Consider the following 26,100-nt stretch of genomic DNA (forward strand, 5'->3'; position numbering starts at 1 on the left):
TATTTGGGAGGTAATTCTTTAATCAAAATACTTTTAGTGATACCAGAAGTGAGATGAGACCAGAAGTACTGAGCTAACCAAATTCTTCACTCGGCGAAAGTGAGTATTCTTGATAACAGACCAACGGTTGGCCCTCTAGTGGCGGTTTCAGAATTTCCCCTCCAAAACGTGAGACGCTCGCCGTGGTAGACGGTCGAACTAGATTCAAGCACCCGCGTCCGTAGTTTCGCCGCTTTAGGTTGAGGGGAAGAGGGTATGAATTTTTTTTGGAACTCGACCAATTTTTTTCTCTCTTGTTTTAGCGCGTGGGAAGCGGCATAAAATCCTCAAATTTGTTCACTAATGCCAGGATCTATTACCAATGCTAGAGCCCTTCACTTCTAGTCTCATCTCACTTCTGGTGATACAAATAATCCAATACACCGGAGAGACTACATACGCCAGTGCACCCTAGAATGACTAACGTGTCATGTTTAGACCATTTCATGTTCATTTCCCCCCTTTTCCACTCTCTGAACTTATAATCACTACAGTCTGTCAAACGAAAGAAAAGCCCTGAGAAATTTGTCCAAATTGGTGTCGCCACCATCGACCCCAATTAATATGCAAGAAGACAGCGAAGACTTTGATGAAGACGTGGACTGAAGACGCTTTGATGCTGAACTACTTAGACTTATGGACAAGTACTTTAACTTATGTCATTAAAATATATTGCAATGCTAGTTGAACAAAGATAAAACTGGTGTCTTGTCGTTAATTTTGTTTTATATTCTTTAACACTCGATGATCGTAAAAAAACCATGAAACATAAACATATTAAATATATATTGCAAAATGTATTGGTTCTATTGCGATTAAGCCTATCTGTTTATAGCAGACTATATTACAGACGACTATTGACAAAACAAAACAAGTTGATAAAGTACTATGGGGTCGATGGTGGCGACACCAATTCGGACAAATTTCTCAGGGCTCTTCTTTTGTTTGACAGACTATAGTAGTTGAAGGACTTTATATGACATTCTAGTTCTTGTATGAATTTCTCATGAATCGGCCAAATTTTATCTCTTAACGTGTGCAGTGGTTGAAAATATTCAGTGACCCAGAGAATGGTCTGAAAGCGACTTTTGTACGTGATGGCCAAGCTTTTGTATACACTACATCTTTTTGCTATGTTCTAAGTACTTTTTAAAGGAGTTGTGTCTGTCTAAAGGAATGACACCGGTCGATAAGCTAAGGCGCTTCCGTGATAACTTTCAACATGTCAACGTATATTTCGAGAACGAGAGTGATAAAGGATGCGCAGAATCCAAAGAGGCAGACGCGAAAAATGACCATAAAAGCGGAGACGTTGATGACGACGAACGAATCAGGGGTTTCCGTTCTCTGACAGGGATGCATTTCGTTTTTCAAAGACGGGTTCAGATCCTTCAAGCAATCGCCCTCGGTCAGTTGTCGCAACCTGACCAATATGCTGAAATTAGTTCCACCATAAACATAAAACTTTAAGAGGAGACCCTAACCTTCTGTTGATGGTCTTAATCAGAGTTTCTGAAATATTGTTCTTGAAATATAACGTCCAATAGTTTGTCGTTAAAGGTTTGCTTGGTTTTAATTTGCAACTTCCTGTCTTTGCGTACCGGGCCTTGATAATATTCCACTCAAGAATATCCGTAGAAATAATAAATTTTTCTCGATTTTCAATTCCTGAATGAATGTCGTCGTTTTCGGTTAAAGTTCGAAATGTCTGGTAACACCAGGGGTAAATAACGAAAGGAGTTAGAGACGCTAGCTTCCGTACTGTAGAATACAGTGGGACTTTCAAACGTAGACACAGAAAAGAGAAAACGCCTCGGTCACGCCGTCTATAATTCAAAATAAGTATGATATTTTCCAACCAATAGCGTGGCAGCAAAGTTTCGAAAGTCATGCTGGGATATCGATTTTCTACTGTCTGCTAGTGTTCGTCTGCTAATGTTTGTCTGCTAGTGTTCGTCTGCTAATGTTTGTCTGCTAGTGTTCGTCTGCTTACGACTGAGTGATAATTAGGCTTAGAGTAAAGTTTATTCATTAAGGTGCACTTGAATTAGAAACATGCAACTTTAAAGTTGGTAAATTCCTTATTCGATAATGAAATGGAATTAAATGTCGTTTTTGCATCCTTCAATACAGTTTTAGTTGTTTTAATTTCTTTAGTAACAGATACAGTCGTAGATCCTGATCCCACAGTTCCCACTGGCACTGACTCGGAAAAATCACTAAGCCTTGGCTCACTGGGCCAACTCTGTAACCGCGCACTTACGGCAAGACAAGTTTGAACACATTGTGAGGATTTCCCCGGCTTCAAATTGCAAATTGTTGACTAATTTTTCTTCTTTAAATCGCTGTTTTCTCGCGATTGAATATACTAATTATATTGGGTTGATTTATGAGACGACTTCACAACATCGACACCCGCCATTTTACTTTACCCAGAATACCTTGCGGTGCGAGATTTTAAGGCAAAACTTTTAAGGTTCTGGTCTTATTTACAATACTGTTCCAAAGATGGCACTACGTTAGTTACAAATTCTATGACGTTTCAAGGTCCCACTGTATTCTACACTACGGAAGCTAGCGTCTCTAACTCCTTTCGTTATTTACCCCTGTTACTTGCGCATATGCCGTGTTTACCAATGCATTTTTCTTAATAGAATGTAAAATAAATTAAAAAAGATTTCTTTTAAGTTAAGAAGAGAAACATTGACGACTTCTATTTATTATAACTCAACGCGAAATTCTTATATTAACCTGAATAAAACTGAAAACTGCATTGTTTTTGGTTAACACAGGCTGCGCGTTGGGAAAGTGAAATACATCGTTGATGGTATCGAAGGGACTTGCTTATTATTATTTATCTCCATCATCATCGTTAGGGTTAAGATACACGCGGCGATCAGCTAGGCAAACTAAGAATATTGTTGAGGTGAGACGAGAAGATAGTGTTTACACTGCAAACCAGTTGTGAATGTAGCTATCAGAATATACGGTAAACAGCTGAAGCGTAGACTTCATTTCCTGTTCTTTTCCCCATTGACTGATTTCCATGTGTCCAAGATTTATCCTTATTGGATATAAAATGTCGTCTGCTTTACTGTATATTCGCTATGCTTGGAATACTGCTTCAATATTTCGTAAATTTTTACTTCAAAAAAGAGAAATGATTCCATATCTAGGTAAACAAGTTGGGAAAACCAAAATATTACCTCTCCGAGGAGGACTACTTACAAACTTACTTACCCAGATATGGAAATGTTTATTTTTTTAAGAAAAAATTCTGAAGTTAAAATTTATGAAATATTAAAGCAGTATACAAAGCATAGCAAATATACTGTAAATCAGACGACATTTTACATCCAATAAGGATATACTTGTACACATTAAAATCATCCGATGGGGGGAAAAACGGGAAATGAAGAGCTAAAACTTTGGAGGGATATTACCTATACGTTTTTGTAAAGGCCCAATTTTCTACTCCTCAACTATATACCCTCTACCTCTATGTTCAAAGCCATATTCACAACAGGGTTGCCATGTAAACACTATCCTCTCGTTTCACCTCAACGATTTTCTTAGTTTGTCAACATGACTGTTAACGTTACATAACATCAAAGCTTATTTGTGACTACACACACTGAAAGTAAATGCGCAACATAAAAAGCATGAAAACACCAAGCTATAATCCGATTACGATCAGACCTTTCACTGGTCTGGGCTGCGTCCAGCAGAGCTCCCCAAAATGACAGCGGATTTTGGAAAACGTTTACCGGTGAGATCTGTCGTCATAGCTTTTCTCCGGTCATCGGTGTTTTAAAAATGACGCTAGCGCAATAAAGCGTGCAAGATACCAAGGCTTAACAAAAATTGTATGATAACGTATTTAAAGAGATACATAACAACAACTTTTATAATTAAAATTAGAAAGTAACATGTCTCTTAAAATTCTCGCGTGATCAACTGGTTTCACGCCAATTAAATAGCTACAATCCGATCAGAATCAGGAAGAGCTATTTGTATTAATTCCTCCATGTTCTTTCGCCAAGCTGAGAACTACGCGTTTTACGTCACGTTTTCCAAAAACCCGACGATTTTCTTTGAAGACCGCGCTGGCTCAGCGCTAAGCACCGTCCGTGACGTCAAATTCAAAAACCATATCCCGTCCTGTAGGACACTGCTAACAGCGCTGAGCTCTGCTGAACGCGGCCCAGATTTCCACCATGATTATAAAATCTAAGCCTAATTATTTAACAGTGTATTAACTTTCGGCTCACTCTGAACCGTTAATGTCTCTGCATTACAGAAACGAAAAGCAAACCCAAGCGTTTACTTTTTGGTTCACTAGGCCTAATGACAAATAAAAGTTCAATAGATCTATATCGTTGCGTTCTTCTTGAAATCACTATAGAAAGGATTATGCTATATACAGATGTAGTATATAGTAATATATAAACATCCATTTCAAATAACAATATTAAAAATCACCCTTGGAATATCAAAATGAAACAGAGCTTTAAAGCTACAAAAGTACTAAATGCATCGTAATTACGAAAAAGATTTCCACATATTCACTTTATATTATGGAAAAAGTGAATATTAAGGTTCTGTAGGATTTCTTAACACATCAAAACAAAGCGAACTGCTAACTCGTCGCACTAGTGTGACAACGGACAGACACACACAGACAAAAAATAGACTGCATTTTAACTCTTTCCGTTTTAATTTTGAGTTGAGAAACAAGATTATCTTAAATATTAAAATAAATATAACTAATATTAAATATTTTCTTCGTTAGTTGTTCGCCTTATTGAGCGTTACATCGTCTTGATAAAGAACAATTAAACATTCTTGAGAGACTTGACTAATATTGGCGTTTAAAATGAAGCATACGCCGGTTGCCTCACCATACTCAAATAGGTAGTATATAAGGGTGTCGAACTACAGCTAAAAGCAAGAACAACCGCAATTGCGAAAACCTTCGGTGGACGATCCCACCTTAGGGAGGCTAGACGTTTCTCGTAACCCTAGCTGATCGCCGCGAATGTCTTAAACCCAACGATGACGATGGAGTAGAAGCCAGGTGTGCAGACTGGTGTCCATGTGGGATGGACAAAAACAAAGACCAGAAGATGGTGGTGTAGAAGCCAGGTGTACAGACTGGTGTCCATGTGGGATGGACAAAAACAAAGACCAGAAGATGGTGGTGTAGAAGCCAGGTGTACAGACTGGTGTCCATGTGGGATGGACAAAAACAAAGACCAGAAGATGGTGGTGTAGAAGCCAGGTGTACAGACTGGTGTCCATGTGGGATGGACAAAAACAAAGACCAGAAGATGGTGGTGTAGAAGCCAGGTGTACAGACTGGTGTCCATGTGGGATGGACAAAAACAAAGACCAGAAGATGGTGGTGTAGAAGCCAGGTGTACAGACTGGTGTCCATGTGGGATGGACAAAAACAAAGACCAGAAGATGGTGGTGTAGAAGCCAGGTGTACAGACTGGTGTCCATGTGGGATGGACAAAAGCAAAGACCAGAAGATGGTGGTGTTAGAAGCCAATGTATACAGATTGGTGTTCATGTGGAATGGATAATTGACTAGTCAGATGAAGTAATAGTGGCCAGGCGAATTGTGGATAGCCACAAGTTTTGAATTTTCCGGGAACTGTGAATGCGGTCCGGAAATGGCGAACACATTTGCTTCGATTCGGAAACTGCGAACGCGGTCCCCTGGGGTGAAAGTGCCTGACACACACACACACGCACACACATACACACACACACACAGACATGCCTGTCGATTTTAGAACCTCTCCGTGACATACGTCACTCGGAGAGGTAAAAAGTTTGTAGTAGTAGACCTCTTGACTCGGAGAGGTAATATTTTGGTTTTCCCAACTTGTTTAAAGTTAAATGCGCTGATTCGCCGCCGTTCGCGTTTATATTCGATTCTCTCAGCCTAGGCAGAGGACCTAGGGTAGAGGGTGGAGAATTATAGCAAACAAGTTTTTTTGGCAGCCATGAATGAATGAAAATAATTTTAGTGGTAAATACGATTTTTACATCAGGCTACGACGTCACTATCGTAAATTAAGCCACGCCAGTTGTTTCCAAGATCATTTCACGCCGATTTGGATTTGACCTTAGCCATTCCAACCCCTCCATACATTTCTGATACTACTTATAAATATTATACTTTTTTTCGAAGGTGTTTTATTAACATCTAGCTGACAAAAGATCATCATTTCTACGGTAAACAAAAGATGTCGCCACACTTCAAGAACTTAATCATCGACAACCAAATTAATCAATAGCCATCATAGCTGTTCTTTTACCATTAAAACAGAAGTAAGCAACATTAATGACGTTCAAAAGGGTATAATATTCACTCATGCCACAAATTAAAAGTAACCCTCGTAGGCTCGGAAAATAGGGTGAAACACGCAAAGAGTTTCCTATTGCTCTTTTTAATTGTTTGCCTGGATGCACTCGGAATGCGAGAATCGATCCTCTCAGGCTAATTGAAACTCTCGATCAAAATAATACCGTGCACAGTTTAACATCTACTAGTGAGCGCCAATTTGAGAACGAACCTGTTATGTCTTTATAAATTGATCTTGTGTTCAGCAACAATGCGATAGGGTTAGTCCCCCTATTATCGGACGCTCCTATTATCGGACACATTTTTAAAAAGTTGTTTATAAAACTGCCGGGGAAAAAAGGAACACTGTAAGTTACCTAGTTTTAAAGAGGGTGTCGAAATCTGTATGTTGCCTGTAAAAACAGAGAAGGGGCGCGATGTCAGAGGAGGAAGGCGCGAACGAACCAGATATCCAATTTTTTTGATTAATTAAAACTAATTGAGGGGCCGGAAAAATTCTTCCCCCCATTTTTAAATCGTGTTTTGAGGTATATAAATAGAAGCCAACTATAAGTTATGTGTATGGCTGTAAAGCCCGAATCTTTTTCTATAAATTGCTACTTTAACAGTTAGTTCTAGGTTTCTTTACATGAAAATAAAACGCGAATCGTATCTAATGTAGAAAACCTATTATCGGACAGCTTTCAAACACGTTTTAAAGACAAATAAGAGAGGGATTGTAAATATTTAATGCTTAAAGCGGTTAGTGATGTTCAGAATGGATCCAGAAGTGTCAGAGAAGTAACAATTTTCACGGGTCTTTTATTGTTAAAAAAAAATTGGTATTCCAATTGAGGAACCATTGTCCGATACAGAGATCCAAATGTCCGATAACGAAGACCCACTGTCCGATTCTGAGATCCCAGTGTCCGATAGCGAAGACCCACTGTCCGATTCTGAGATCCCAGTGTCCGATAGCGAAGACCCACTGTCCGATTCTGAGATCCCAGTGTCCGGGCTACAAAGACCCACTGTCCGATACTGAGATCCCAGTGTCCGGGCTACAAAGACCCACTGTCCGATACTGAGATCCCAGTGTCCGGGCTACAAAGACCCACTGTCCGATTCTGAGATCCCAGTGTCCGAGTTGGATGTATAGGCGTCCGATAAATGGAACATGGGTGTCCGAATCAACATCCAAATAGCCGATAATAGGGTACGATACTTGCCGAATAAAATCCATGATTGGGACAACATTACATCGTTCTTTTGGAATTATTTCTATACCATTAGGTGCAGAAACGTTCAAAATATATATTTCATAAACTTTTCAAAGGTGTTCTGTGATTTTCTTACATTTAACCATAATTTTTTAAAATGTGTCCGATAATAGGGGGACTAACCCTATAACTTCCGATTTAGTGGAATTAAGATTTAAAGTTAACAATATATATAATTGATGTTTCTTTAAATATTTACTTTAAGTATTTGGCTTTTTTCTTTGTACTAAAATTATTATTGTAGTATATTATAATTATTATTATTTAATCATGAAAATAGAGATAGGAATAACATTTTCGACCACTAGAAGTCGCTATATACAAAATTTGTCGGTGGAGCCAAAATATAAGCAGACGAAGTTTCTCAATAAAGTATGCGAGGATGGGTAGGGAATTTGCTTGTTCAACGTTCTTCTTACATAAATCCGTTTTTGCTATAAGATTCAATGCTAGTTATTTTCGAATCAACTATGCCCTTATTATTTTTATTCGAAAATGTAGCATGGAAATGACAAAACGTGCTATATTCATTATATCAGCATTAAAACCAAACCATGAAATTTCGTTACGCGTGGATTGTAGAAGAAGCTAAAGCCGTGCTAACATATTTTTAGTATAGAGAAGGAATTCTTGGTTCCGAACATATTTTGAATTATACATTTCTCTGAAGCATTCCTAGCATTCCATTCCACGAATTATTGACTTTCGCTCCGAAAAACTGATCAGGATTCGCTATAAGAGTAACGCTGAAAACCAGTTAAAGGATTATGGTTATTATGAATACCATAAAAGTATACCAATAACGTTACGCTTAATTACTAGATATTGTCGAATCTTTGTAGAACGTGCAGGAATTTAATCATGTACCCAGTTTTCTCTCCTTTTTCATTCAAATAAAGAAATGGCGATATCTGGTGAAAAAAATAACGTATTCAGGTGAAGTGTATGAAAATCGAAGACCGAATGTAATCTAGCGAATAATCTTAGTTCAAGGGTTGTTACTGGTAAATGTTAACGATTTTAAATCTGAAAACGTTTTCCTTAAGAATGTAACTAATTTTTAGGTGCCTCAAATTCCTTTTAAAAGAGCTCAATTTGTTAATTTAAAATCGAGGATTACGATAAAAATGGTCCGAATATAGTTGGACACGTGGATGAAAGATACGTACACCTATATACGTACCAACTCGGACTAATCAACTTGGTATACTCCTATTGGATAGAATCCCGTTGGACCGAATTCAGATTTCTGAAATTGTAGCCAAATTTAAAACAATTTATAGCCCAAGGAGCGATTTTCTGCTGAATGGGAATATTTATATGGAAGAGCTTTCGACTGAATGGGATGGGTTTACACATATGAAATCATAGCGTTTTCTTGAGTTGCCGAGCTCCAGTAGCGCAATGGATAAAGTGATTTGGATGATCGAAGAAGTTAAGCAGCATCGAGCGCCGTCAGTACTTGGGAGGGAGATCTCTTCCGTTAGGTAAGGTTAGGTTAGGTTAGGGTTAGACAATTTAAGAAATGAAAGGTATTTATTGAAATTTATTGAAGAACGTTAATGGTGAACATACATATTATTTGCTTCAATATCAAGTTTAATAAGAATATTAATTTTTTTTTGGTCTGGTCTGGTCTGGTTAGGTTAGGTTTGTTTAGGTTAGGTAGGGTTAGGTTAGGTTAGGTTAGGTTAGGTTAGGTTTGGTTAGGTTTGGTAAGGTTAGGTTAGGTTAGGTTTGGTAAGCTTTGGTTAGGTTAGGTTAGGTTTGGTTAGGTTAGGTTAGGTTAGGTTTGGTAAGGTTTGGTTAGGTAAGGTTAGGTTAGGTTAGGTTAGGTTAGGTTAGGTTAGGTTAGGTTAGGTTAGGTTTGGTAAGGTTTGGTAAGGTTAGGTTAGGTTAGGTTAGGTTTGGTAAGGTTTGGTTAGGTTAGGTTAGGTTAGGTTTGGTTAGGTTAGGTTTGGTTAGGTTAGGTTAGGTTAGGTTTGGTTAGGTTAGGTTTGGTTTGGTTTGGTTAGTCTAGGTTAGGTTAGGTTAGGCTAGGTTTGGTAAGGCTAGGTTTTTTTAGGTTAGGTTGGGTTAGGTTAGGTAGGTTAGGTTTGGCTAGGTTAGGTTAGGTTTGGTTAGGTTAGGTTTGGTTAGGTAAGGTTAGGTTAGGTTAGGTTAGACAATTTCCAACAATGAAAATTAATTACTAAAATTTATTGAAGAATGTTATTGGTGAACATAAATATTATGTGCTGCAATATCAAGAAGTTTAATTAGAAAATCAATTGAAAAATAGGAATGAAAGGAAAATTCATGATTGGAAAACCGCCCAAATTGCGGTATTCGGTCTAATGGGATTCGGTCGAACAAAACATTCGATCCATTGGGATTCGACCCAATGGTAGACAATCATTAACTTAAGCTGATTCCAATATTAGGTGTTGCTTAGTACAATACAATCGGGGAATAAGCTTTAGCAAGAGTTACAATAATCCCACGATGACAAACCTTTAACCATTAGATAGATTTAGTTTTTCGCTATAAAATTGTTAGTAAAAGCTATTGTCTCGATTCGGAATTCGGCTTAAAAATAGAGTTGGAAAAAACAAGTCTAAATCGCAAATGTGAACACGACGTTTCTAAGGTAATCAGAATCATTTTCGAGCTATTTTACTAAAAAATAAAACGTAACAGTGGTGTAAACAACCTACGTTGGGATAATTTGAACTTTAAAATACATCATTGATCCAAAAAAGACTCAAATTTCCCACCTTTAGTAAAGTTATCAACTTAACCGTAAGAGGGCCGTAACTACCATTACTAATTGGGCTTCAAGCGGGAAAGCGAGTCAGCTCCATTGAGTTGGTCAGATCTTTTGGTAGGTACTGAATAAAATCTGATTTCTCAACAAGTTATTGAACATTTTGACTCAGATATTGTTTTAAACAATATTATCCTATTTTCACTTATCAAATCTGAGTGTTTAGGCCCTACGCATTGGTATCTTTTTCATGAGGACTTTTTAGTTCCTCCCGTTTGATTATCATTGGTGTTCACATTTGGGTCAGGGTGTTTACATTTACCAGCGGTTGTTCACAGTTGGGGTCCTCTAAGGGGTTTTGGAAATAAGATATCGTGCAAAATTTAAGAGTTAAAATGCTGAAAACGTAGCGAATTGTGTCTTAAGACTCATATTTCATATTCTGAAAGTTTCAGGTGTCTAACGTTAGCGGAACGGAATATATTCAAAGATTTGTAAAATGTTTTCACAGTTACCAGTACCAACTACCAACTAGCGACATTATCTTTGAACAGTAGTCAATCATTAAATGCATTAAACTTACTTTACCGAAGGATGCTCTATAGTATTTTTCTGTTTCGTCGTTCATTATTATTAATTTTTAATTTCTCAATTGTGGTCGACGTGCTATAGAATTAGAACCGATTGCAAAAGGAGGAATGTATTCAGGTATTTTGGTTCCTTCTCAAGTTGGCCGCACTACGACACAGAAACCGCGCAGAATTCTTATTGCGTGTAGAGTTTAGCTTGTGAGGATTGCGCCTACTACAACGCGAGCAACCAGCCAACCACGAAAATAATTTCAAGTCAATCTTAATAAAATCATTTGCGTGTTTGAACTCGTTTTCCGAGCTTTCGCTTTGGTAGGCCACTTATACCTCTCCAAGTGACGTATGTCACGGAAAGGTTCTAATTTCGACGCGTCTGTCTGTGTGTCTGTCTGTCCGTTTGTTGTTATAGTGTTCTCAATTTCCGGACCGCATTCACAGTTCCCGGAAATCTAGAAGATTGTATTCCTCATACTTTGGCCATTAATCCGTTGTCTATCTAATACCATATTATGGGCTTTGTCTGTCCTGACTGGCTTCTAAACACCACCATCATCTGGTCTTTGTTCATCCCACTTGGACACCACTCTGAACTTACTGGTTTCACTATGCAGAAACTTATAATTAGTAAAAGAATCGATAAAAAATCACTTGATTTTCCTCATCACCCTCCCATTAATGTTTAAATGTACGCGGCGATCGGTTAGGGTTACGAGAAACGTCTAGCCTGCCCAAAGGTTCAGTCAATTGCTCTGTTCTTATCCATAGCTGCGATTCGAAACCTTTATATACTTCCGATTTGAGTAAGGTGAAACAGCAGGCGTATGCTTCATTTCAAACGGCAATAACAGTTAAGTCTCTCAAGAATGTTGAATTATTCTATTTTGAAAGGCTAAAACGTTTCCCGTAGGCCGACGTCGCAGATTTATTTTTCACGTGAGATGGTGCCACTCTGCTAACAGACCCAGAGTTTAGACTGACGAGAAGCTCGAGACGCGTATACCTCGCGCGTGTAGGATTCCCGCGCTTTTTTCCTCACGTCATAGTGATGTCATAAAACGGGAAAACTAGCTCGACAAGACAAAATTGTTGATATATCGGAACTGAGTTTTCGAGATTTTTCAATGGATTTTAAAAATAGAGACTTTGCTTCAATTATATTAAACACTTGATATATTGAAAGTAGATCGAGACTTGAAAGTTTAACATAATACCACTTTCGTGGTAAAATATGATATGAAATTGTAAATTCGCATTCCCTTTAAGATAATCTTGTTTCTCAACTCAAAATGAATACAGGAGTAAAAAAATTGTCTATGGGTCTGTCCGTCCGTTGTTACACTATTACACCGTGTTAGCAGTTCGCCTTGTGTTGATATGTAGCTATAAGAATATGGGGTTAACAGTTGAGGCATAGACAATTGGGTCTTTTGAAACACATAAAAGTAACATCTCTTCAAAATTTATATTCCTCATTTCCTGTTTTTTTCCCCATTGACTGATTTCCATGTGAACGAGACATGTCCATATTGGATGTAAAATGTCTTCTGCTTTACTGTATATTCGCTATGCTTTGATTAATTTTGACTTCTTAAATTTTTCATCGAAAAAAGAGAAATAATACCATATCTAGGTAAATAAGTTTGTAAGTAGTCCTCCTCTTAACTCGGAGAGGAAATACTTTGGTTTTCCCAACTTGTAATTTGTGATATGAGTCAATATTGTACCCCCTTGAAACAACGAAAGTTATGAAGTTTTCTTTAAATTAACGAAGGAATTAGAGCAGGGATAATGCTTTTACCTTTCTTTGGAGGTAAACCTTATTTCGGGATCGATGTCGCGTCGACTGTTTTGGAAAGTCGAGTCGTTCGTTGCTTAGCAACCACTTTTTTGTCTTGTTAGTTTTTGACGATTGTAAAAAATGAGATTACTTATCAATGATTAATACTTACTATTCGTAAATTAGTGCTCAATTTGACACTGGTATAGTCGGTTCAGTCTTGTAAGAATAATTCCACAAGCATATGAAATACGTTATCATAGTCCTGAGTATTTGGGTTCTATTGCGTATTCAGTACAGCCAAATAACAAAACTATCAACAGTCAATTAAGTAACGTTTAATTTTAAACTATACAAACGCGACGCTACAACTACAAACACAAGTTCTCTCTATCAGAAGTTTTCAGAATTGTTATGCAACCACGTGGTTTATAAACAAGTACACATAACAAGAAAGTAATTAGGCGTTAAGCGCTATCCCATTTACATAAAAGAAAATATAACAAAATACAAAGAAATGTAAACTTTCAAAAATGAAGCATGATAAATTCAAATAAAACATGTAGCTGAACACAAGATCAATTTATAAAGACATAACAGGTTCGTTCTCAAATTGGCGCTCACTAGTAGATGTTAAACTGTGCACGGTATTATTTTGATCGAGAGTTTCAATTAGCCTGAGAGGATCGATTCTCGCATTCCGAGTGCATCCAGGCAAACAATTAAAAAGAGCAATAGGAAACTCTTTGCGTGTTTCACCCTATTTTCCGAGCCTACGAGGGTTACTTTTAATTTGTGGCATGAGTGAATATTATACCCTTTTGAACGTCATTAATGTTGCTTACTGCAGTTTTAATGGAAAGAGAGCAGATATAGTGGATAAATATTATTTTGGTTGTCGATGATAAAGTTCTGGTCGTGTGGTGACATCTTATGGTTACCGTTGAAATGATAATCTCGTATCGGGTAGAAATCCATATAATATCTTTCAAAAAACGTACGACAATGATAAACGGTATCGTTTTTAAAATCTATGCATAAACCTTTCATCATAGTTTGTTATTGGGAGGAAATTCTTTATTCAAAATACTTTTAGCGATATAAGTAGGCATGTAGCGTAGGTATGAGATACCATTATTGTTCTTTTGTATTTCGGTGATAAATGCAAGGAAAGTATTAAAATTGTACCTCGCGATGTGAGAGCTCTATCTTATGTGTTGTTCTTGCAAGCTCAATTCGTGCTTAAGGAAGAACTCTCTCATTTAGGCGAATCAGTTGCTCAATATGTTGGAGGCATTTATGATCGAAACTGGTACATTGGCTTGGTACTGTAACCTTTTTCGAAGTAAAATAACTTCCCTGTGAAAAAGAGACGATATTTTCCACGTGGCCCTTAATTGTATTTTTTGACCAAATATTTCTTTTAAAAGCTCAAATGCCTTGCAACAGAGTCAAATAAAATCAACAGAATATGAAATCCTATCGTACTGCAAAGTATGATTTTCAAGATTTCGTGTTGCAATTAAATTCTATTTTTATTGCCATTGCTGCCAATGTTAAAAAAAATAAAATTTGAAAATGTATCAAAATCAAGAAATTTTATTTTGGTCTTTAAATTCAATACTAAGAAAAACTATATTTTTTTAAGATCTGTTTTAATGGTAAAAGAACAGCTATGATGGCTATTGATTAATTTGGTTGTCGATGATTAAGTTCTTGAAGTGTGGCGACATCTTTTGTTTACCGTAGAAATGATGATCTTTTGTCAGCTAGATGTTAATAAAACACCTTCGAAAAAAAGTATAATAGTTATAAGTAGTATGCATTAAATGTTCGTCACACTTTGTGATAAAAAATCACTTAATATTTGGGAGGGAACTCTGTTTTCAAAATTAGTGATACAAATAATCCAATAAACAGGAGAGACTACATAACGCCAGTGCACCCTAGAACGACTTACGTGTCATGTTTAGACCATTTCATGTTCATTTCCCCCTTTTTCCACTCTCTGAATTTCTAATCACTGTAGTTGAGGGACCTGATATGAAATTCTTGTTCTTGTATGAATTTTTGCGGTGGACCACGAATCGGCCGAATTTTATCTCTTAACGTGTGCAGTAGTTGAAAATATTCAATGTACCAGAGATTGGTCAGAAAGCGACTTTTGTACGTGATGACACTATATACATCTTTTTGTTATGTTTTAAGAACTTTTTATCGGAGTAGTGTCTGTCTAAGGCGCTTCCGTGATAACTTTCAACATGTCAACGTATATTTCGAGAACGAGAGTGATAAAGGATGCGCAGAATCCGAAGACACCAACGCGGAAAATGACCAAGAAAGCGGAGACGTTGATGACGACGAACGCATCAGGGGTTTCCGGTTTCTGACAGGGATGCAATTCTTTTTTCAAAGAAGGGTTCAGATCCTCTATGCAATCGCCCTCGGTCAGCTGTCGCAACCTGATGAATTTGATAAACTAAACTTTTACCATAAACCTGAAATTTTAGAGGAAACACTAACCTTCTGTTGAAGGTCTTAATCAGAGTTTGCGAAATGTTTTTCTTGAAAAACAACGCCCAATAGTTTATCGCTAAAGGTTTGCTGAGTTTTAATTTGCAACTTCCAGTCTTTGAGTACCGGGCCTTGATAATATTCCAGTCAACAATATCCATAGCAATAATAAATCTTTCTCGATATTCAATTCCTGAATGAATGTCGTGGTTTTCCATTAAATTTCCAAATGTCTGGTAACACGAATTTGGGCTCGCATCTGCTCGCTTTATTACTTCCGCATATGCCGTGTTAATCAATGCATTTTTCTAAATCGAAAATAAAAGCAATTATTTTAACCTAAGAAGAGAAGTTCGAAGAACTCCTATTTAACGAATGAGAAAGTAACGGGTAATTCTGACCTGAACAAAACTGGTAAATGCCATGTTTTTCGCCAGCAAAGGCTTCGCCTTGGGAAAGTGAAATACGTCGTCGATGCTATCGAAGGGAAGTGCCTTCGATTTGCTCGAATACTGTGACGTCATTTCCGAGGATACGAAAAGCAATAGAACGAAAGACACCAAACTCCACGAAACCGAAAGAAAACGAGAGATTCCTTTGCAATTCAAGCTTTGCGGACCTGAGAATGAAATTGAAATCGGTTTTGAAAGGTACTTAGCGTTGCTTTATTATTTCTTACTCGTTCCCAGAAGACATTGCAGCAGAAACATTAAGGGCAGTTCCGATTTCACTTTGCCGTGTTTGAAGTTTAGTTTCCCTGTCATGTAGATCAGCGAAGCGACACCAACAGACCCCATAATTATCTAGATACAATTTATATCAACACTTGAAACTTGCAAACTTAATTCATGAAAGTGAAACTTTACGTCTTTTATTACAGTTTTATATGAAAATTAGAAAAGTTACCCATTTATTGACAACAGAGAAAATGTCGTTTTCACTTGATTGGTTTGTTCCGAATAATATTTGCATTCTCGAACTCAAAAATGGGTGCGAAGATGCAAAGGAATTGAAACGATCTGTGGTTAATGCCAGTGGAGTTATAGTAAAATCTCCCTCCTGTGTATTTAAAAAGTTTACTCAGTTATTGTTGAAAGAAGTTGACCAAGAACTAACTCGTATTACTCTAAGAATATGGCAAGCCTTTGATTTTAAACCAATCTTCCCATTTCACAATAAAATGACAAAGAGCGAATTTACATTATATCAGTGTTACAACCAAACCACATAATTTCGTTGCAAAAAGATAAAGCCTTGTTAACATATTCTTAGTATCGAGATTGAATTCTTTGTTCAGAATATTTCTTGAATTATACATTTCTCTGGAGCATTCCTAGTAGCCCATTCCACGAATTATTAACTTTCGATCCTGCAGACTTGTCAACATTCGGGATAAGAGTAACGCTGACAAAAATTTCCGAGATTCTGGTTATTATGAATACCATAAAAGGAGACAACTAATTACCTAATATTGTGAAACATTTGTAAAACATGGAGAAATTTGATCATGTAGCCAGTTTGCTCTCCTCGGTTATTTATAATCACATATGGCGGAAACTGTTAAGAAAGTTTATGTACTCAGCTGAAGTGTATGAAAGACAAACTGAACACAATCTAGTGTATTATCTTAGTTCAAAGAAGTCCTTGCGAGTTGCGATTGGACTAGTAGCAATTTCTTTGAACCACTACCAACGAGATATACAAGGCCCATGCGGGCGCTAATTTTTTTATTTTTTTTCCGGACCTTTTAAATCGCCACGCTTCTCCACTAGAGGCGCATTTAAGTCTAAAAAAATCCGTAAACCTCACGTGGCCATCTGTCTGCTCTAAGTTTCGAACCTCGAGCGAGGGAGCGCGCGGCGGGATTTCATGTGCATTAAGCCTAATCAGTAAGTGTATTAAAGAGACTAAGAAGCGCCATCTATCATCCACACAAGTCAAATATATATGGGTGAGGGACCCCCCTTCGAAGTGAGCGTGAATGGGCCTTGGACATCTCGTTGGCATCGTTTGAACAGTAGTAAATAATGAAATGCTTTTAACTTACTTTACCAAAGGGTGCTTTATAGTATTTTTCTGTTTCGTCGTTCATTATTAATAATTTTTAATTTCTCAATTGTGGTCGACGCACTATAGAATTAAAGCCGATTCCAAAAGAATGAATGGCTACGTTCAGTAACTGCTAGCGTACGCAGCGCTGCGCGCATCGGAGACCGATTTTTTTACTGTACGGTTTTTCGCACTCTTTTCGATTCAACTGCAATTAAGGTTAATTCCGTTTCATCAACGTTAGATAGTTCATTTAATAAAAAAATAAAAGTTTTCGATTTAATCCAAGATCCCTAACAGACGCCATCATGGAAACCATCATCAAACGCAACAGAGAGAGAAAAAAAATCACTCAGTGACGTCAGACGTTACTTTGACGTAGCGTTCGGAAAAATACACATCGGTAGCGGTAACGGCTTTTTCCGATTTCCAGTTACTGAACGTAGCCAATGTATTCTGGTATTTTGGTTCCTTCTCAAGTTGCGCCGCACTACGACACAGAAGCCACGCAGAATTCTTATTGCGTGTAGAATTTCGCATGTGTGGATCGACAATGTTCGAACATCGCGAAAAATTTGCTGGAAATCCTGAGAAAATCCTATGCTCGTTTGAACTCTCTTTCCGAGATTTCACTTCGGAATGTTACTTTTAATTTTTGGCATCGGTGAATATTGTACCCTGCTGAATTTTTTTTTCCAAAGTAACGAAGGAATTAGAACATGGATAATGTTTTCAGCTTTATTTCGAGAAAAAACTTATTTCGGGATCCATGACTTATCCACTATTTTGGGAAGTCGAGTCGTTTGTTTCTAAGCAACCAGTTTTTAGTCTCATTAGTTTTTGACGCGTGTAACAGAATATTTTACTTTTAATAGCTAAAGTCTTTCTTCAATTAAAGGGGCAGTATAGTTGGTTTTGAACTCAATACTCTTCGTAAATGATTTCTCAATTTTTCATTGTACTTGGTGCAGTTACGTAAGAAGCAATCCACAAAATTGCAAACTTTTTATCATAAACTTAGCTATTTGTGAACGTTGTTACACTGTTAAAAATAAAGGTATTTTAAAGGTACTATAAAATACCTCCGCGACCTTTTTAGTACCCATGAACGTATTCTATTAGTTGTCTCACATTGCGGGTATTAAATGATTTCGAAAAAAGTATTTTGGAAATATAAGGTATATAATGAAACCTTTAAGAGTTTTTGCGCTTCTGGTGGTATGTTATCGTACCCTGGAAGTAGAAAAGGAATTAACAGACTCCTTTAGAAGGATTTTTTAGCTCCGGCGTGCTGATTATAACGAACACTACTAAAGTAGAATACTGGATATAATACTTCTAGCCCAAATTCTGTAACACTAACTGTTAACTTCACCAGTAGCACTAGTAATGGCAGCGTAGAAGAAATCTCTATTGGATAATTATTAATAACCATAAAGAATAGGTTCGGTAGGGTAGAATAGGGTAGTGGTTTTCTACCCGAGATTTCAATTTCAATCTCAAGTTTCCTAACTAGTGGTTTTCCTTAAATATTTAATTACATATAATTAATATTAATTATTTTCTTTGACAGCTATGTACACTAGCATACGTTACATCATTTAAAGGCAATACAATTATGATATAAGGCTTACATAGTTAATATAAAGGTTTGAATCCGAGCTAACGCCTTCAGTCGCCATTCAGAAAATATCCATGTATATGCGACCCTGAATTACCTTTACACTATAACAGTATCAGACCTTCCTTAACAAGGGGAAGGTAAATTTAGTATCGGGAAATCCAGAGTGGTTGATCCCTTGCTTACTATGCAAACTCACACGACCCCGCAAGCCTACGGCGCAGACACTAAAAGGCGAGATGGAAGGCAAACTGGTACCCTCGTCCCGTAAGCCAACAACACAGACACTACAGTTGAGATGGAAGGAAAATTTTACTCTCGTGTCTTTCCGTCTCTTTTACATCGAAATGGTGTATTGCTTTCCTTGTCTGAAAATGCTTCAAGCCCGGGGTAATTAAGGAATAGTTTACCAGTTTCAAATGTGCCGCAAATATTTTTGATGGCGCGAAAGTATAATTTAGACCTGTTTGTGGGTTTTATTTGACACCTAATTCGGTAGCACAAAATACCTTTAAAAGTATATTTTCGATCCTTTTTGAGTGTAAGCAGGTACCCCTTTCGGTAATAAGGAGTACCTTTAAAAATTTTAAAGTTTTATTATGACCTTTGTTGAGGTTTAAATTATACCCATTACGGGATCACAAAATACCTTGTAGTCCTCAAAAATACCTTGATAAAGAGGTATTTTAGAGTACCTTTACACAACGGTATTTTGTAGTACCTTTATAGGTACGTCTGGAGATGCATCGAAAAATACCTTTAAAGGAACTAGACAGTACGGTTATTTTTTACAGTGTATGTTGGTCTCACTGGTAGATGCTAAACTGCAGTTTTATTTTGGTTCTACGTTTAAATTAGCTTGTGGGGATCGATTCTCGCTTTCCGAGTGCACCCACGCGAAGAATTAGAAAGGGCAGTCTATGGAAACTCTTTGCGTGTTTCACCATATTTTCCGAGCCATTGTGGGGTTACTTTTAATTTGTGGCATGAGTGAATATTATACCCTTTTTAACGTCATTAATGTTGTTTACTGCAGTTTTAATGGAAAGAGAGCAGATATAGTGGATAAATATTATTTTGGTTGTCGATGATAAAGTTCTGGTCGTGTGGTGACATCTTATGGTTACCGTTGAAATGATAATCTCGTATCGGGTAGAAATCCATATAATATCTTTCAAAAAACGTACGACAATGATAAACGGTATCGTTTTTAAAATCTATGCATAAACCTTTCATCATAGTTTGTTATTGGGAGGAAATTCTTTATTCAAAATACTTTTAGCGATATAAGTAGGCATGTAGCGTAGGTATGAGATACCATTATTGTTCTTTTGTATTTCGGTGATAAATGCAAGGAAAGTATTAAAATTGTACCTCGCGATGTGAGAGCTCTATCTTATGTGTTGTTCTTGCAAGCTCAATTCGTGCTTAAGGAAGAACTCTCTCATTTAGGCGAATCAGTTGCTCAATATGTTGGAGGCATTTATGATCGAAACTGGTACATTGGCTTGGTACTGTAACCTTTTTCGAAGTAAAATAACTTCCCTGTGAAAAAGAGACGATATTTTCCACGTTGAAAATGTATCAAAATCAAGAAATTTTATTTTGGTCTTTAAATTCAATACTAAGAAAAACTATATTTTTTTTAAGATCTCATTTTAAAAATCTCTCCAAGAGGTATCTAACGTTGGGTAAATATTCCAATAAATCACTTGTCCACATGACCAAAACCCGCTTTGAATGGAACCCCTCGAAAAAAAAATAATTTTCATTTTATATTTTCAGTAACTTGACAATGCTACGCGATAGAACCTCGCTGATTTCACCGTTGAATAGCCCTTGCTTTACTAGGCCAGGCAGCTAAATTGTGTTAAGAAACAATAAATAAAACAGAAGTTGTGGCACCTTTAGTGAAACGCTCGAGATATGAAAGAAGTTTTTTTTAACAAATAGTGGGTTGAAAAATAGGCATTCAAAAAGCTCTAAACTGCTAGCTAAAAACTTGGTAACCTAAGTTTTTAATGGAATCTAATGGTGTACCAAATTTTTGAAAAAATCGATTGTGACATCATTGGTCGAAATCGCATGCAATGCTCCACCTACATTTCGGTGGGGGACCATGTAGGGGCCTAATTATATCATTAACTATTGCAGTAGTTTAAAATATTCAGTATACCAGAGAATGGTTCAAAAGCGATTTTGTAGGTAATGGATACGCTATCGTAGACACTAGTATTTTTTAGAACCAATGTCCGTCCAAAGGTCAGACTCCGATAAGCTAAGGCGTTACTATGTTACTTTTCAACATGTGAACGTATATTTCGAGAACGAGAGTGACGAAGGACGCGGAGAATCCGAAGGAACAAACGCGAAAAATGACCATAAAAGCGGAGATATTGATGACGACAAACGCATCAGGGGTTTCGGTTCTCTGACAGGGATGCAATTCATTCTTCAAAGACGGGTTCAGATCCTCGAAGCAATCGCCCTCGGTCAGCTGTCGCAACCTGAAAAATATATTCAAATAACTACACTCTAAACCTAAAACATAGAAGGGGACACTAACCTTCTGTTGATGGTCTTGATCAGAGTTTGCGAAATGTTTTTCTTGTAATACAACACCCGGTAGCTTATCATTAAAGATTTGCTTAGTTTCATTTTGCAATTTCCAGTCTTGGCGTAGCTTCTCTTTATTACATTCCAGTCAAGTGTGTCTGTAGAAATGATAAATCTTTCTCGATTTACAATTCCTGAATGAATGTCATCGTTTTTCATTATAGAGTCAATTGTCTGGTAACACAAATCTGGGTTCGCATCTGCTCGTTTTATTACTTCAGCATATGCCGTGTTAATCAATGCATTTTTCTACATCAAAAATAAAAGAAATTAAAAAACATTTTTTAAGCCTGTGAAAAGAACCACGAATGACTTGTAATTATTATAAATTAACGGGTAATTCTTATTTTAAACTGACCTGAATAAAACTGAAAATTGCATTGTTTTTGGTTAACAATGGTTTCGCATTGGGAAAGTGAAATACATCGTCGATGGTGTCGAAGGGAAGTGCTTGCGATTTGCTCGAAAACTGTGACGTCATTTCCGAAGATACGAAAACCAAAAGAACGAAAGACGACAGACTCCACAAGACAGAAAGAAAACGAGTGACTCCGTTGCAATTCAAACTTTGAGCACCTGTGAATGAAATTGAATTCGGTTTTGAAATGAGCATAGCGTCTCGACCTTATTATTTCTTACTCGTTCCCAAAAGACATTGCAACAAAAACATGAAGGGCAGTTCAGATCTGATTTTGCCATATTTAGAGTTTAGTTTCCCCGTCATGTAAATCACCAGAACGAGACCAACGAACAAAACAACTATCTAGATATATTAAATATAAACTCATAAGTCTGCTTCAAACCCAAACGAAACATATTTTTCCACAGACTATTCATATCAATCTACAATTTTAAGCTTAGTTCTGTGGATGTATATTAAACTTAAGGAAAGCGAAACGTCTGATTACAATTTTATTTGGAAACAAGGAAAGTCACGTTACCCATTTATTGACAACAGAAAAAATATTATTTTCATTTGATTGGTTTGTTCCGAATAATATTTGGGATCTCGAAATCAAAAATGGGTTCGAGGATGGAAAAGAATTTAAACGATCACTTGTTACGATCAAAGGTATTAATGAAAAATCTCCTTCCTGAGGATTCAAAATTTATACTCAATTATTATTGAAAGAAGTTGACCAAGAACCAACTCGTATCACTGATAACAGAAGTAGGATAAGGGACTAGAGGTATTGAGACAACTAAATTCTTCGCTTGGCTAAAGTGAATATTCTTGATAACACACCAACGGTTGGCCCTCTGGTAGCAGTTTCTGAATTTTCTCTACAAACCGTGAGACGCTCGTGGCGGTAGACGGCCGAACTAGATTCTAGCACCCGCGTCCGTGTTCCGCGGCTTTAGGTTGAGGGGAAGGGGGTAGGAAATGTTTTTGGAACTCGACCAACTTTTTTCTCTCTAGTGTAGGCGCAAAGGAAGCGTCATAAAATCCTCAAATTTGTTCACTAGTGCCAGGATTTACTACCAATGCTAAAGCACTTTACTTCTAGTCTCATCTTACTTCTGCTCATAAGAATATGTCAAGACTGGGATTCTAAACTATATAAATATAAAGTTTTTCGTCTTGCTGAACTTGTTGAAAAATAAGAAATCGTCTACACGTTCTGACGCTACTTCCGGATTTTTAGGCATGCGCGCCGCCATTTTTTACGTTACGTGAGTCTGGTGATTTATTATTAAGCCATGGATAAAGAATGCGCGTGAGGAAATTTGTTTTCAAGCTATCCTATAACCAGGGAGGAGAGACTTGAGAGGGAGTAATAAAGTGAATAGGCGAGTTCGTTCGCTAAACTCGTTTCTCTCCGGCGCTGGCTCTTCCACTCGTCGCGGTGACCGCGCGCATGCGTCAAATTTAAAAACCGGCTTTGAACTGGAAGAGGAAGGTTGTTTTTGAATATCCGTCATGGTGAACTGTAAGAAGTGTTGTTAAGTCTCTCCTCCCTGGCGGTAGTAAACGACTTCACTCGCGCCTGCGCGTTAGCTAAAATCGTGGAACGGTGATAGAAATTCCTACCCTCACTTTTTCTCCCTTAACATTTGTATGACGGTATAGCATTAGATCAACACTCCCTCTCAAGTCTCTCCTCCCTGCTATAACATGAAAACAAATTTCCTCACGCGCATTCTTTATCCATGATCTTACGATTCTGAGTGCGAGCGTCATTTCTCCAGAATAGAAACGTCACTCGTGACTTTTTGTTATATTTTTCAATTAACTCCTCCTACTTTATATATTTACTTATTCTCCCATATTACGTGACAATTAATCTCCATATATGTCACATTTAACTTGTTTTCTATTCCATGACTATTTTCACGAAAATCTAACATTAAAATGACAAAACGTTGTTATTTACAACCAATCCATGAAATTTTGTTACGAAGGAAGCATGGATTTTAGAAAATGTAGTCATGTTAACATATTCTTAGTGTTGAGAATGAATTTTTTGTTTTGAATATATTTGGGATTATACATTTCTCTGGAGCATTCCTAGTAAGCCATTCCACGAATTATTAACTTTTGCTCCCCCAGACTTGTCAACATCCGGGATAAGAGTAACGCTGAAAAACATTTGCATGATTCTGGTTATTACGCAAAACAGAAAAGGAACGCTTAATTACTTGATATTGTCAAATATTTGTAAAACATGCAGAAATTTAATCATGAAACCAGTTTTCTCTCCTTGCGCATTCAAATTCAAATATGGCGATATCTAGTAAAAATTGTGTGTGAAAGACAAAGGCCGAACATAATGTAATGAGTTATCTTAGATCAAAGGAGTCCTTGTGAGCAGTAGTAATTTATGAAATACTTATAACTTACTTCACCGAAGGCTGCTCTATAGTATTTTGGTGTTTCGACGTGCATTATTATGACTTTTTAGCTTCCTAATTATAGTGGGCGCAGTCTCGTATAAGAGAACCAATTGCAAAAGAATAGAATGTTTTAGAATATATTCAAGTATTTTGCTTCCTTCAGTGCGTATGAATCATTTGACGGATATCGTGAGAAAATTTTTGCGAGTTTAAATTTACCATAAAAGTCCTAAAGTTTTTTCCATATTCAACTAAGAAATTAGAGGAAGGATAATAATCCTACCTTTCGGGATCGATGGCACGCCACTGTTGTAGGAACTCGAGTCTTTCGTTGCTACGTAACCCCGTTTTGAATTGCATTAGTTTTAGACTCGTGCGAATATTCAGTTACAGACCAGGGTAGTTTTGAGATTGATTTGATACGAAGGCCAAGCGAATTGTCAAGCTGTTGTTTTCACATCGTAACTAGTAACCCTAGATATACGATCGAATTGTTGTGCAGAATTTTAAAGGCGCAGTGTAGTTCATTATGTTTTCGTTTGTTGTCGAATCAGTACTATTCGTAAATTAGTTCTCAATTTTCGTTCATATCGGTGCAGTTATGTAAAATTCGAAACTTATGAAATATTTTATCATCAACTTAGTTATTTGGTCTGTTATTATGAATTAAAAAGCGTGTTTCAGCTTATTTTTAGAACCTTCGACGGTTACTTTTAATTTGCGGTGTGATTCTACATTATACCCTTTCGAACCTATTTATTTCAGTTCTAATAGAAGTAGAGCAGACAAAAAGGTTTTTCATTCTCAAGTTTTCGATGATAAAGTTCTTGTTGAGTGGCGACATCTTATGGTTACCGTAGAAATGAAAATCTCGGGTCAACTAAACATAAAAGCAGACCAATAACGTTTCGGTTTATTACTTGATATTGTCAAATATTTATAAAACATGGAGGAATTTAATCATTTCGCCAGTTTTCTTTTCTCGGTCATTCAAAATAACAAATGGCGATAACTGGTAAAATATAACGTACTCAGCTGAAGTGTATGAAAGTTGAAGGCTGAACGTAATTTAGTGAATTACCTTATTTAAAATAAATCCTTGGACTAGTTGCATGATCTTTGGACAGTAGTAAATCAAGAAGTGCTTTAAACTAACTTCCATGAAGGGTGCTTTGTAGTATTTTTCCGTTCCGTCGTGCAGTATGGAGGGGTTGGAATGGCTAAGGTAAGATCCCAATCGGCGTGAATTGATCTTGGAAACAACTGGCGTGGCTTAATTTACGCTAGTGACGTCATAGCCTGACAAAAATATAGTATTTATCACTTAAATTATTTTCATTCTTTCATTGGCTGCCAAGAAAACTTGTTTGCTATAATTCTCCACCTTCTACCCTAGGTCCTCTGCCTAGGCTGAGCGAATCGAATATGAACGCGAACGGCGGCGAATCAGCGCATTTGACTTTAAAAAATCTGAAAAGGTCACTTCTGCCATGCCTTTTTTAACGAGTCATTTTTCGCCTTCGGCAGACAGATAAACAGACGTAGGGGGAGGAGCCACACTTCTCAAACAACAAAAAGGACTCGCCTTATGTTTCCACCATCAAGGGTACAACGAGAGCCCCCTTAGCCATTCCAGTCCCTCCATTCATTCCAGCTATTACTTCTTAATTTGTTAAAT

General features: G+C 37.1%; 1 protein-coding gene and 1 long non-coding RNA gene across 4 annotated transcripts; one reads left to right on the forward strand and one right to left on the reverse strand.

The window, feature by feature from the left end:
• The first annotated feature begins 8,408 nt into the window (after positions 1-8,408).
• On the forward strand, positions 8,409-11,014 carry LOC149647060 (uncharacterized). 2 transcript variants are annotated; one of them, XR_016371865.1, is made up of 3 exons: positions 8,409-8,678; positions 8,739-9,161; positions 9,956-11,014. It is a non-coding gene; the product is annotated as an uncharacterized LOC149647060 (long non-coding RNA). The 2 variants fall into 2 exon arrangements; XR_016371866.1 differs by lacking the exon at positions 9,956-11,014 and having other exon boundaries at positions 8,739-8,878; positions 8,958-9,891.
• Positions 11,015-13,110: 2,096 nt separating this feature from the next.
• On the reverse strand, positions 13,111-17,691 carry LOC149647061 (putative glutamate receptor). Of its 2 annotated transcripts, XM_089849687.1 has the most exons (10): positions 17,349-17,691; positions 16,767-16,858; positions 16,618-16,705; positions 16,208-16,360; positions 15,981-16,104; positions 15,703-15,920; positions 15,311-15,609; positions 14,748-15,249; positions 13,976-14,575; positions 13,111-13,772 (listed from the first exon to the last, which is right to left on the reverse strand). In XM_089849687.1, exons 1-8 carry the CDS (start codon positions 17,391-17,393, stop codon positions 15,021-15,023), a joined length of 1,248 nt encoding a protein of 415 aa, XP_089705813.1. In that variant the 5' UTR covers positions 17,394-17,691; the 3' UTR covers positions 13,111-13,772; positions 13,976-14,575; positions 14,748-15,020. The 2 variants fall into 2 exon arrangements, with proteins under 2 accessions (XP_089705813.1, XP_089705812.1); XM_089849686.1 differs by having other exon boundaries at positions 13,111-14,575.
• Positions 17,692-26,100: the final 8,409 nt, after the last annotated feature.

The sequence above is a fragment of the Phalangium opilio genome, unplaced genomic scaffold, assembly GCF_054372755.1.
Source record: "Phalangium opilio isolate 3A_F unplaced genomic scaffold, DU_Popi_V2 ptg000089l_1, whole genome shotgun sequence".
In the NCBI taxonomy this organism is placed as follows: Eukaryota; Metazoa; Arthropoda; class Arachnida; order Opiliones; family Phalangiidae; genus Phalangium; species Phalangium opilio.

What these genes read in the sequence shown, in the direction of transcription:
- LOC149647061 (XM_089849687.1), bottom strand. Translation starts at nt 17,393, where the DNA reads ATGAACGACGAAACAGAAAAATACTATAAAGCACCCTTTGGTAAA. An exon ending in ATAAAGCACCCTTTGGTAAA is followed by an intron (nt 16,859 to 17,348) that starts GTAAGTTAAAAG and finishes CTTTCTTAACAG; the next exon opens with TTTCCGCCATATGTGATTAT. An exon ending in TCTCTGTTGTCAATAAATGG is followed by an intron (nt 16,105 to 16,207) that starts GTAACTTTTCTA and finishes AATTGTATCTAG; the next exon opens with ATAATTATGGGGTCTGTTGG.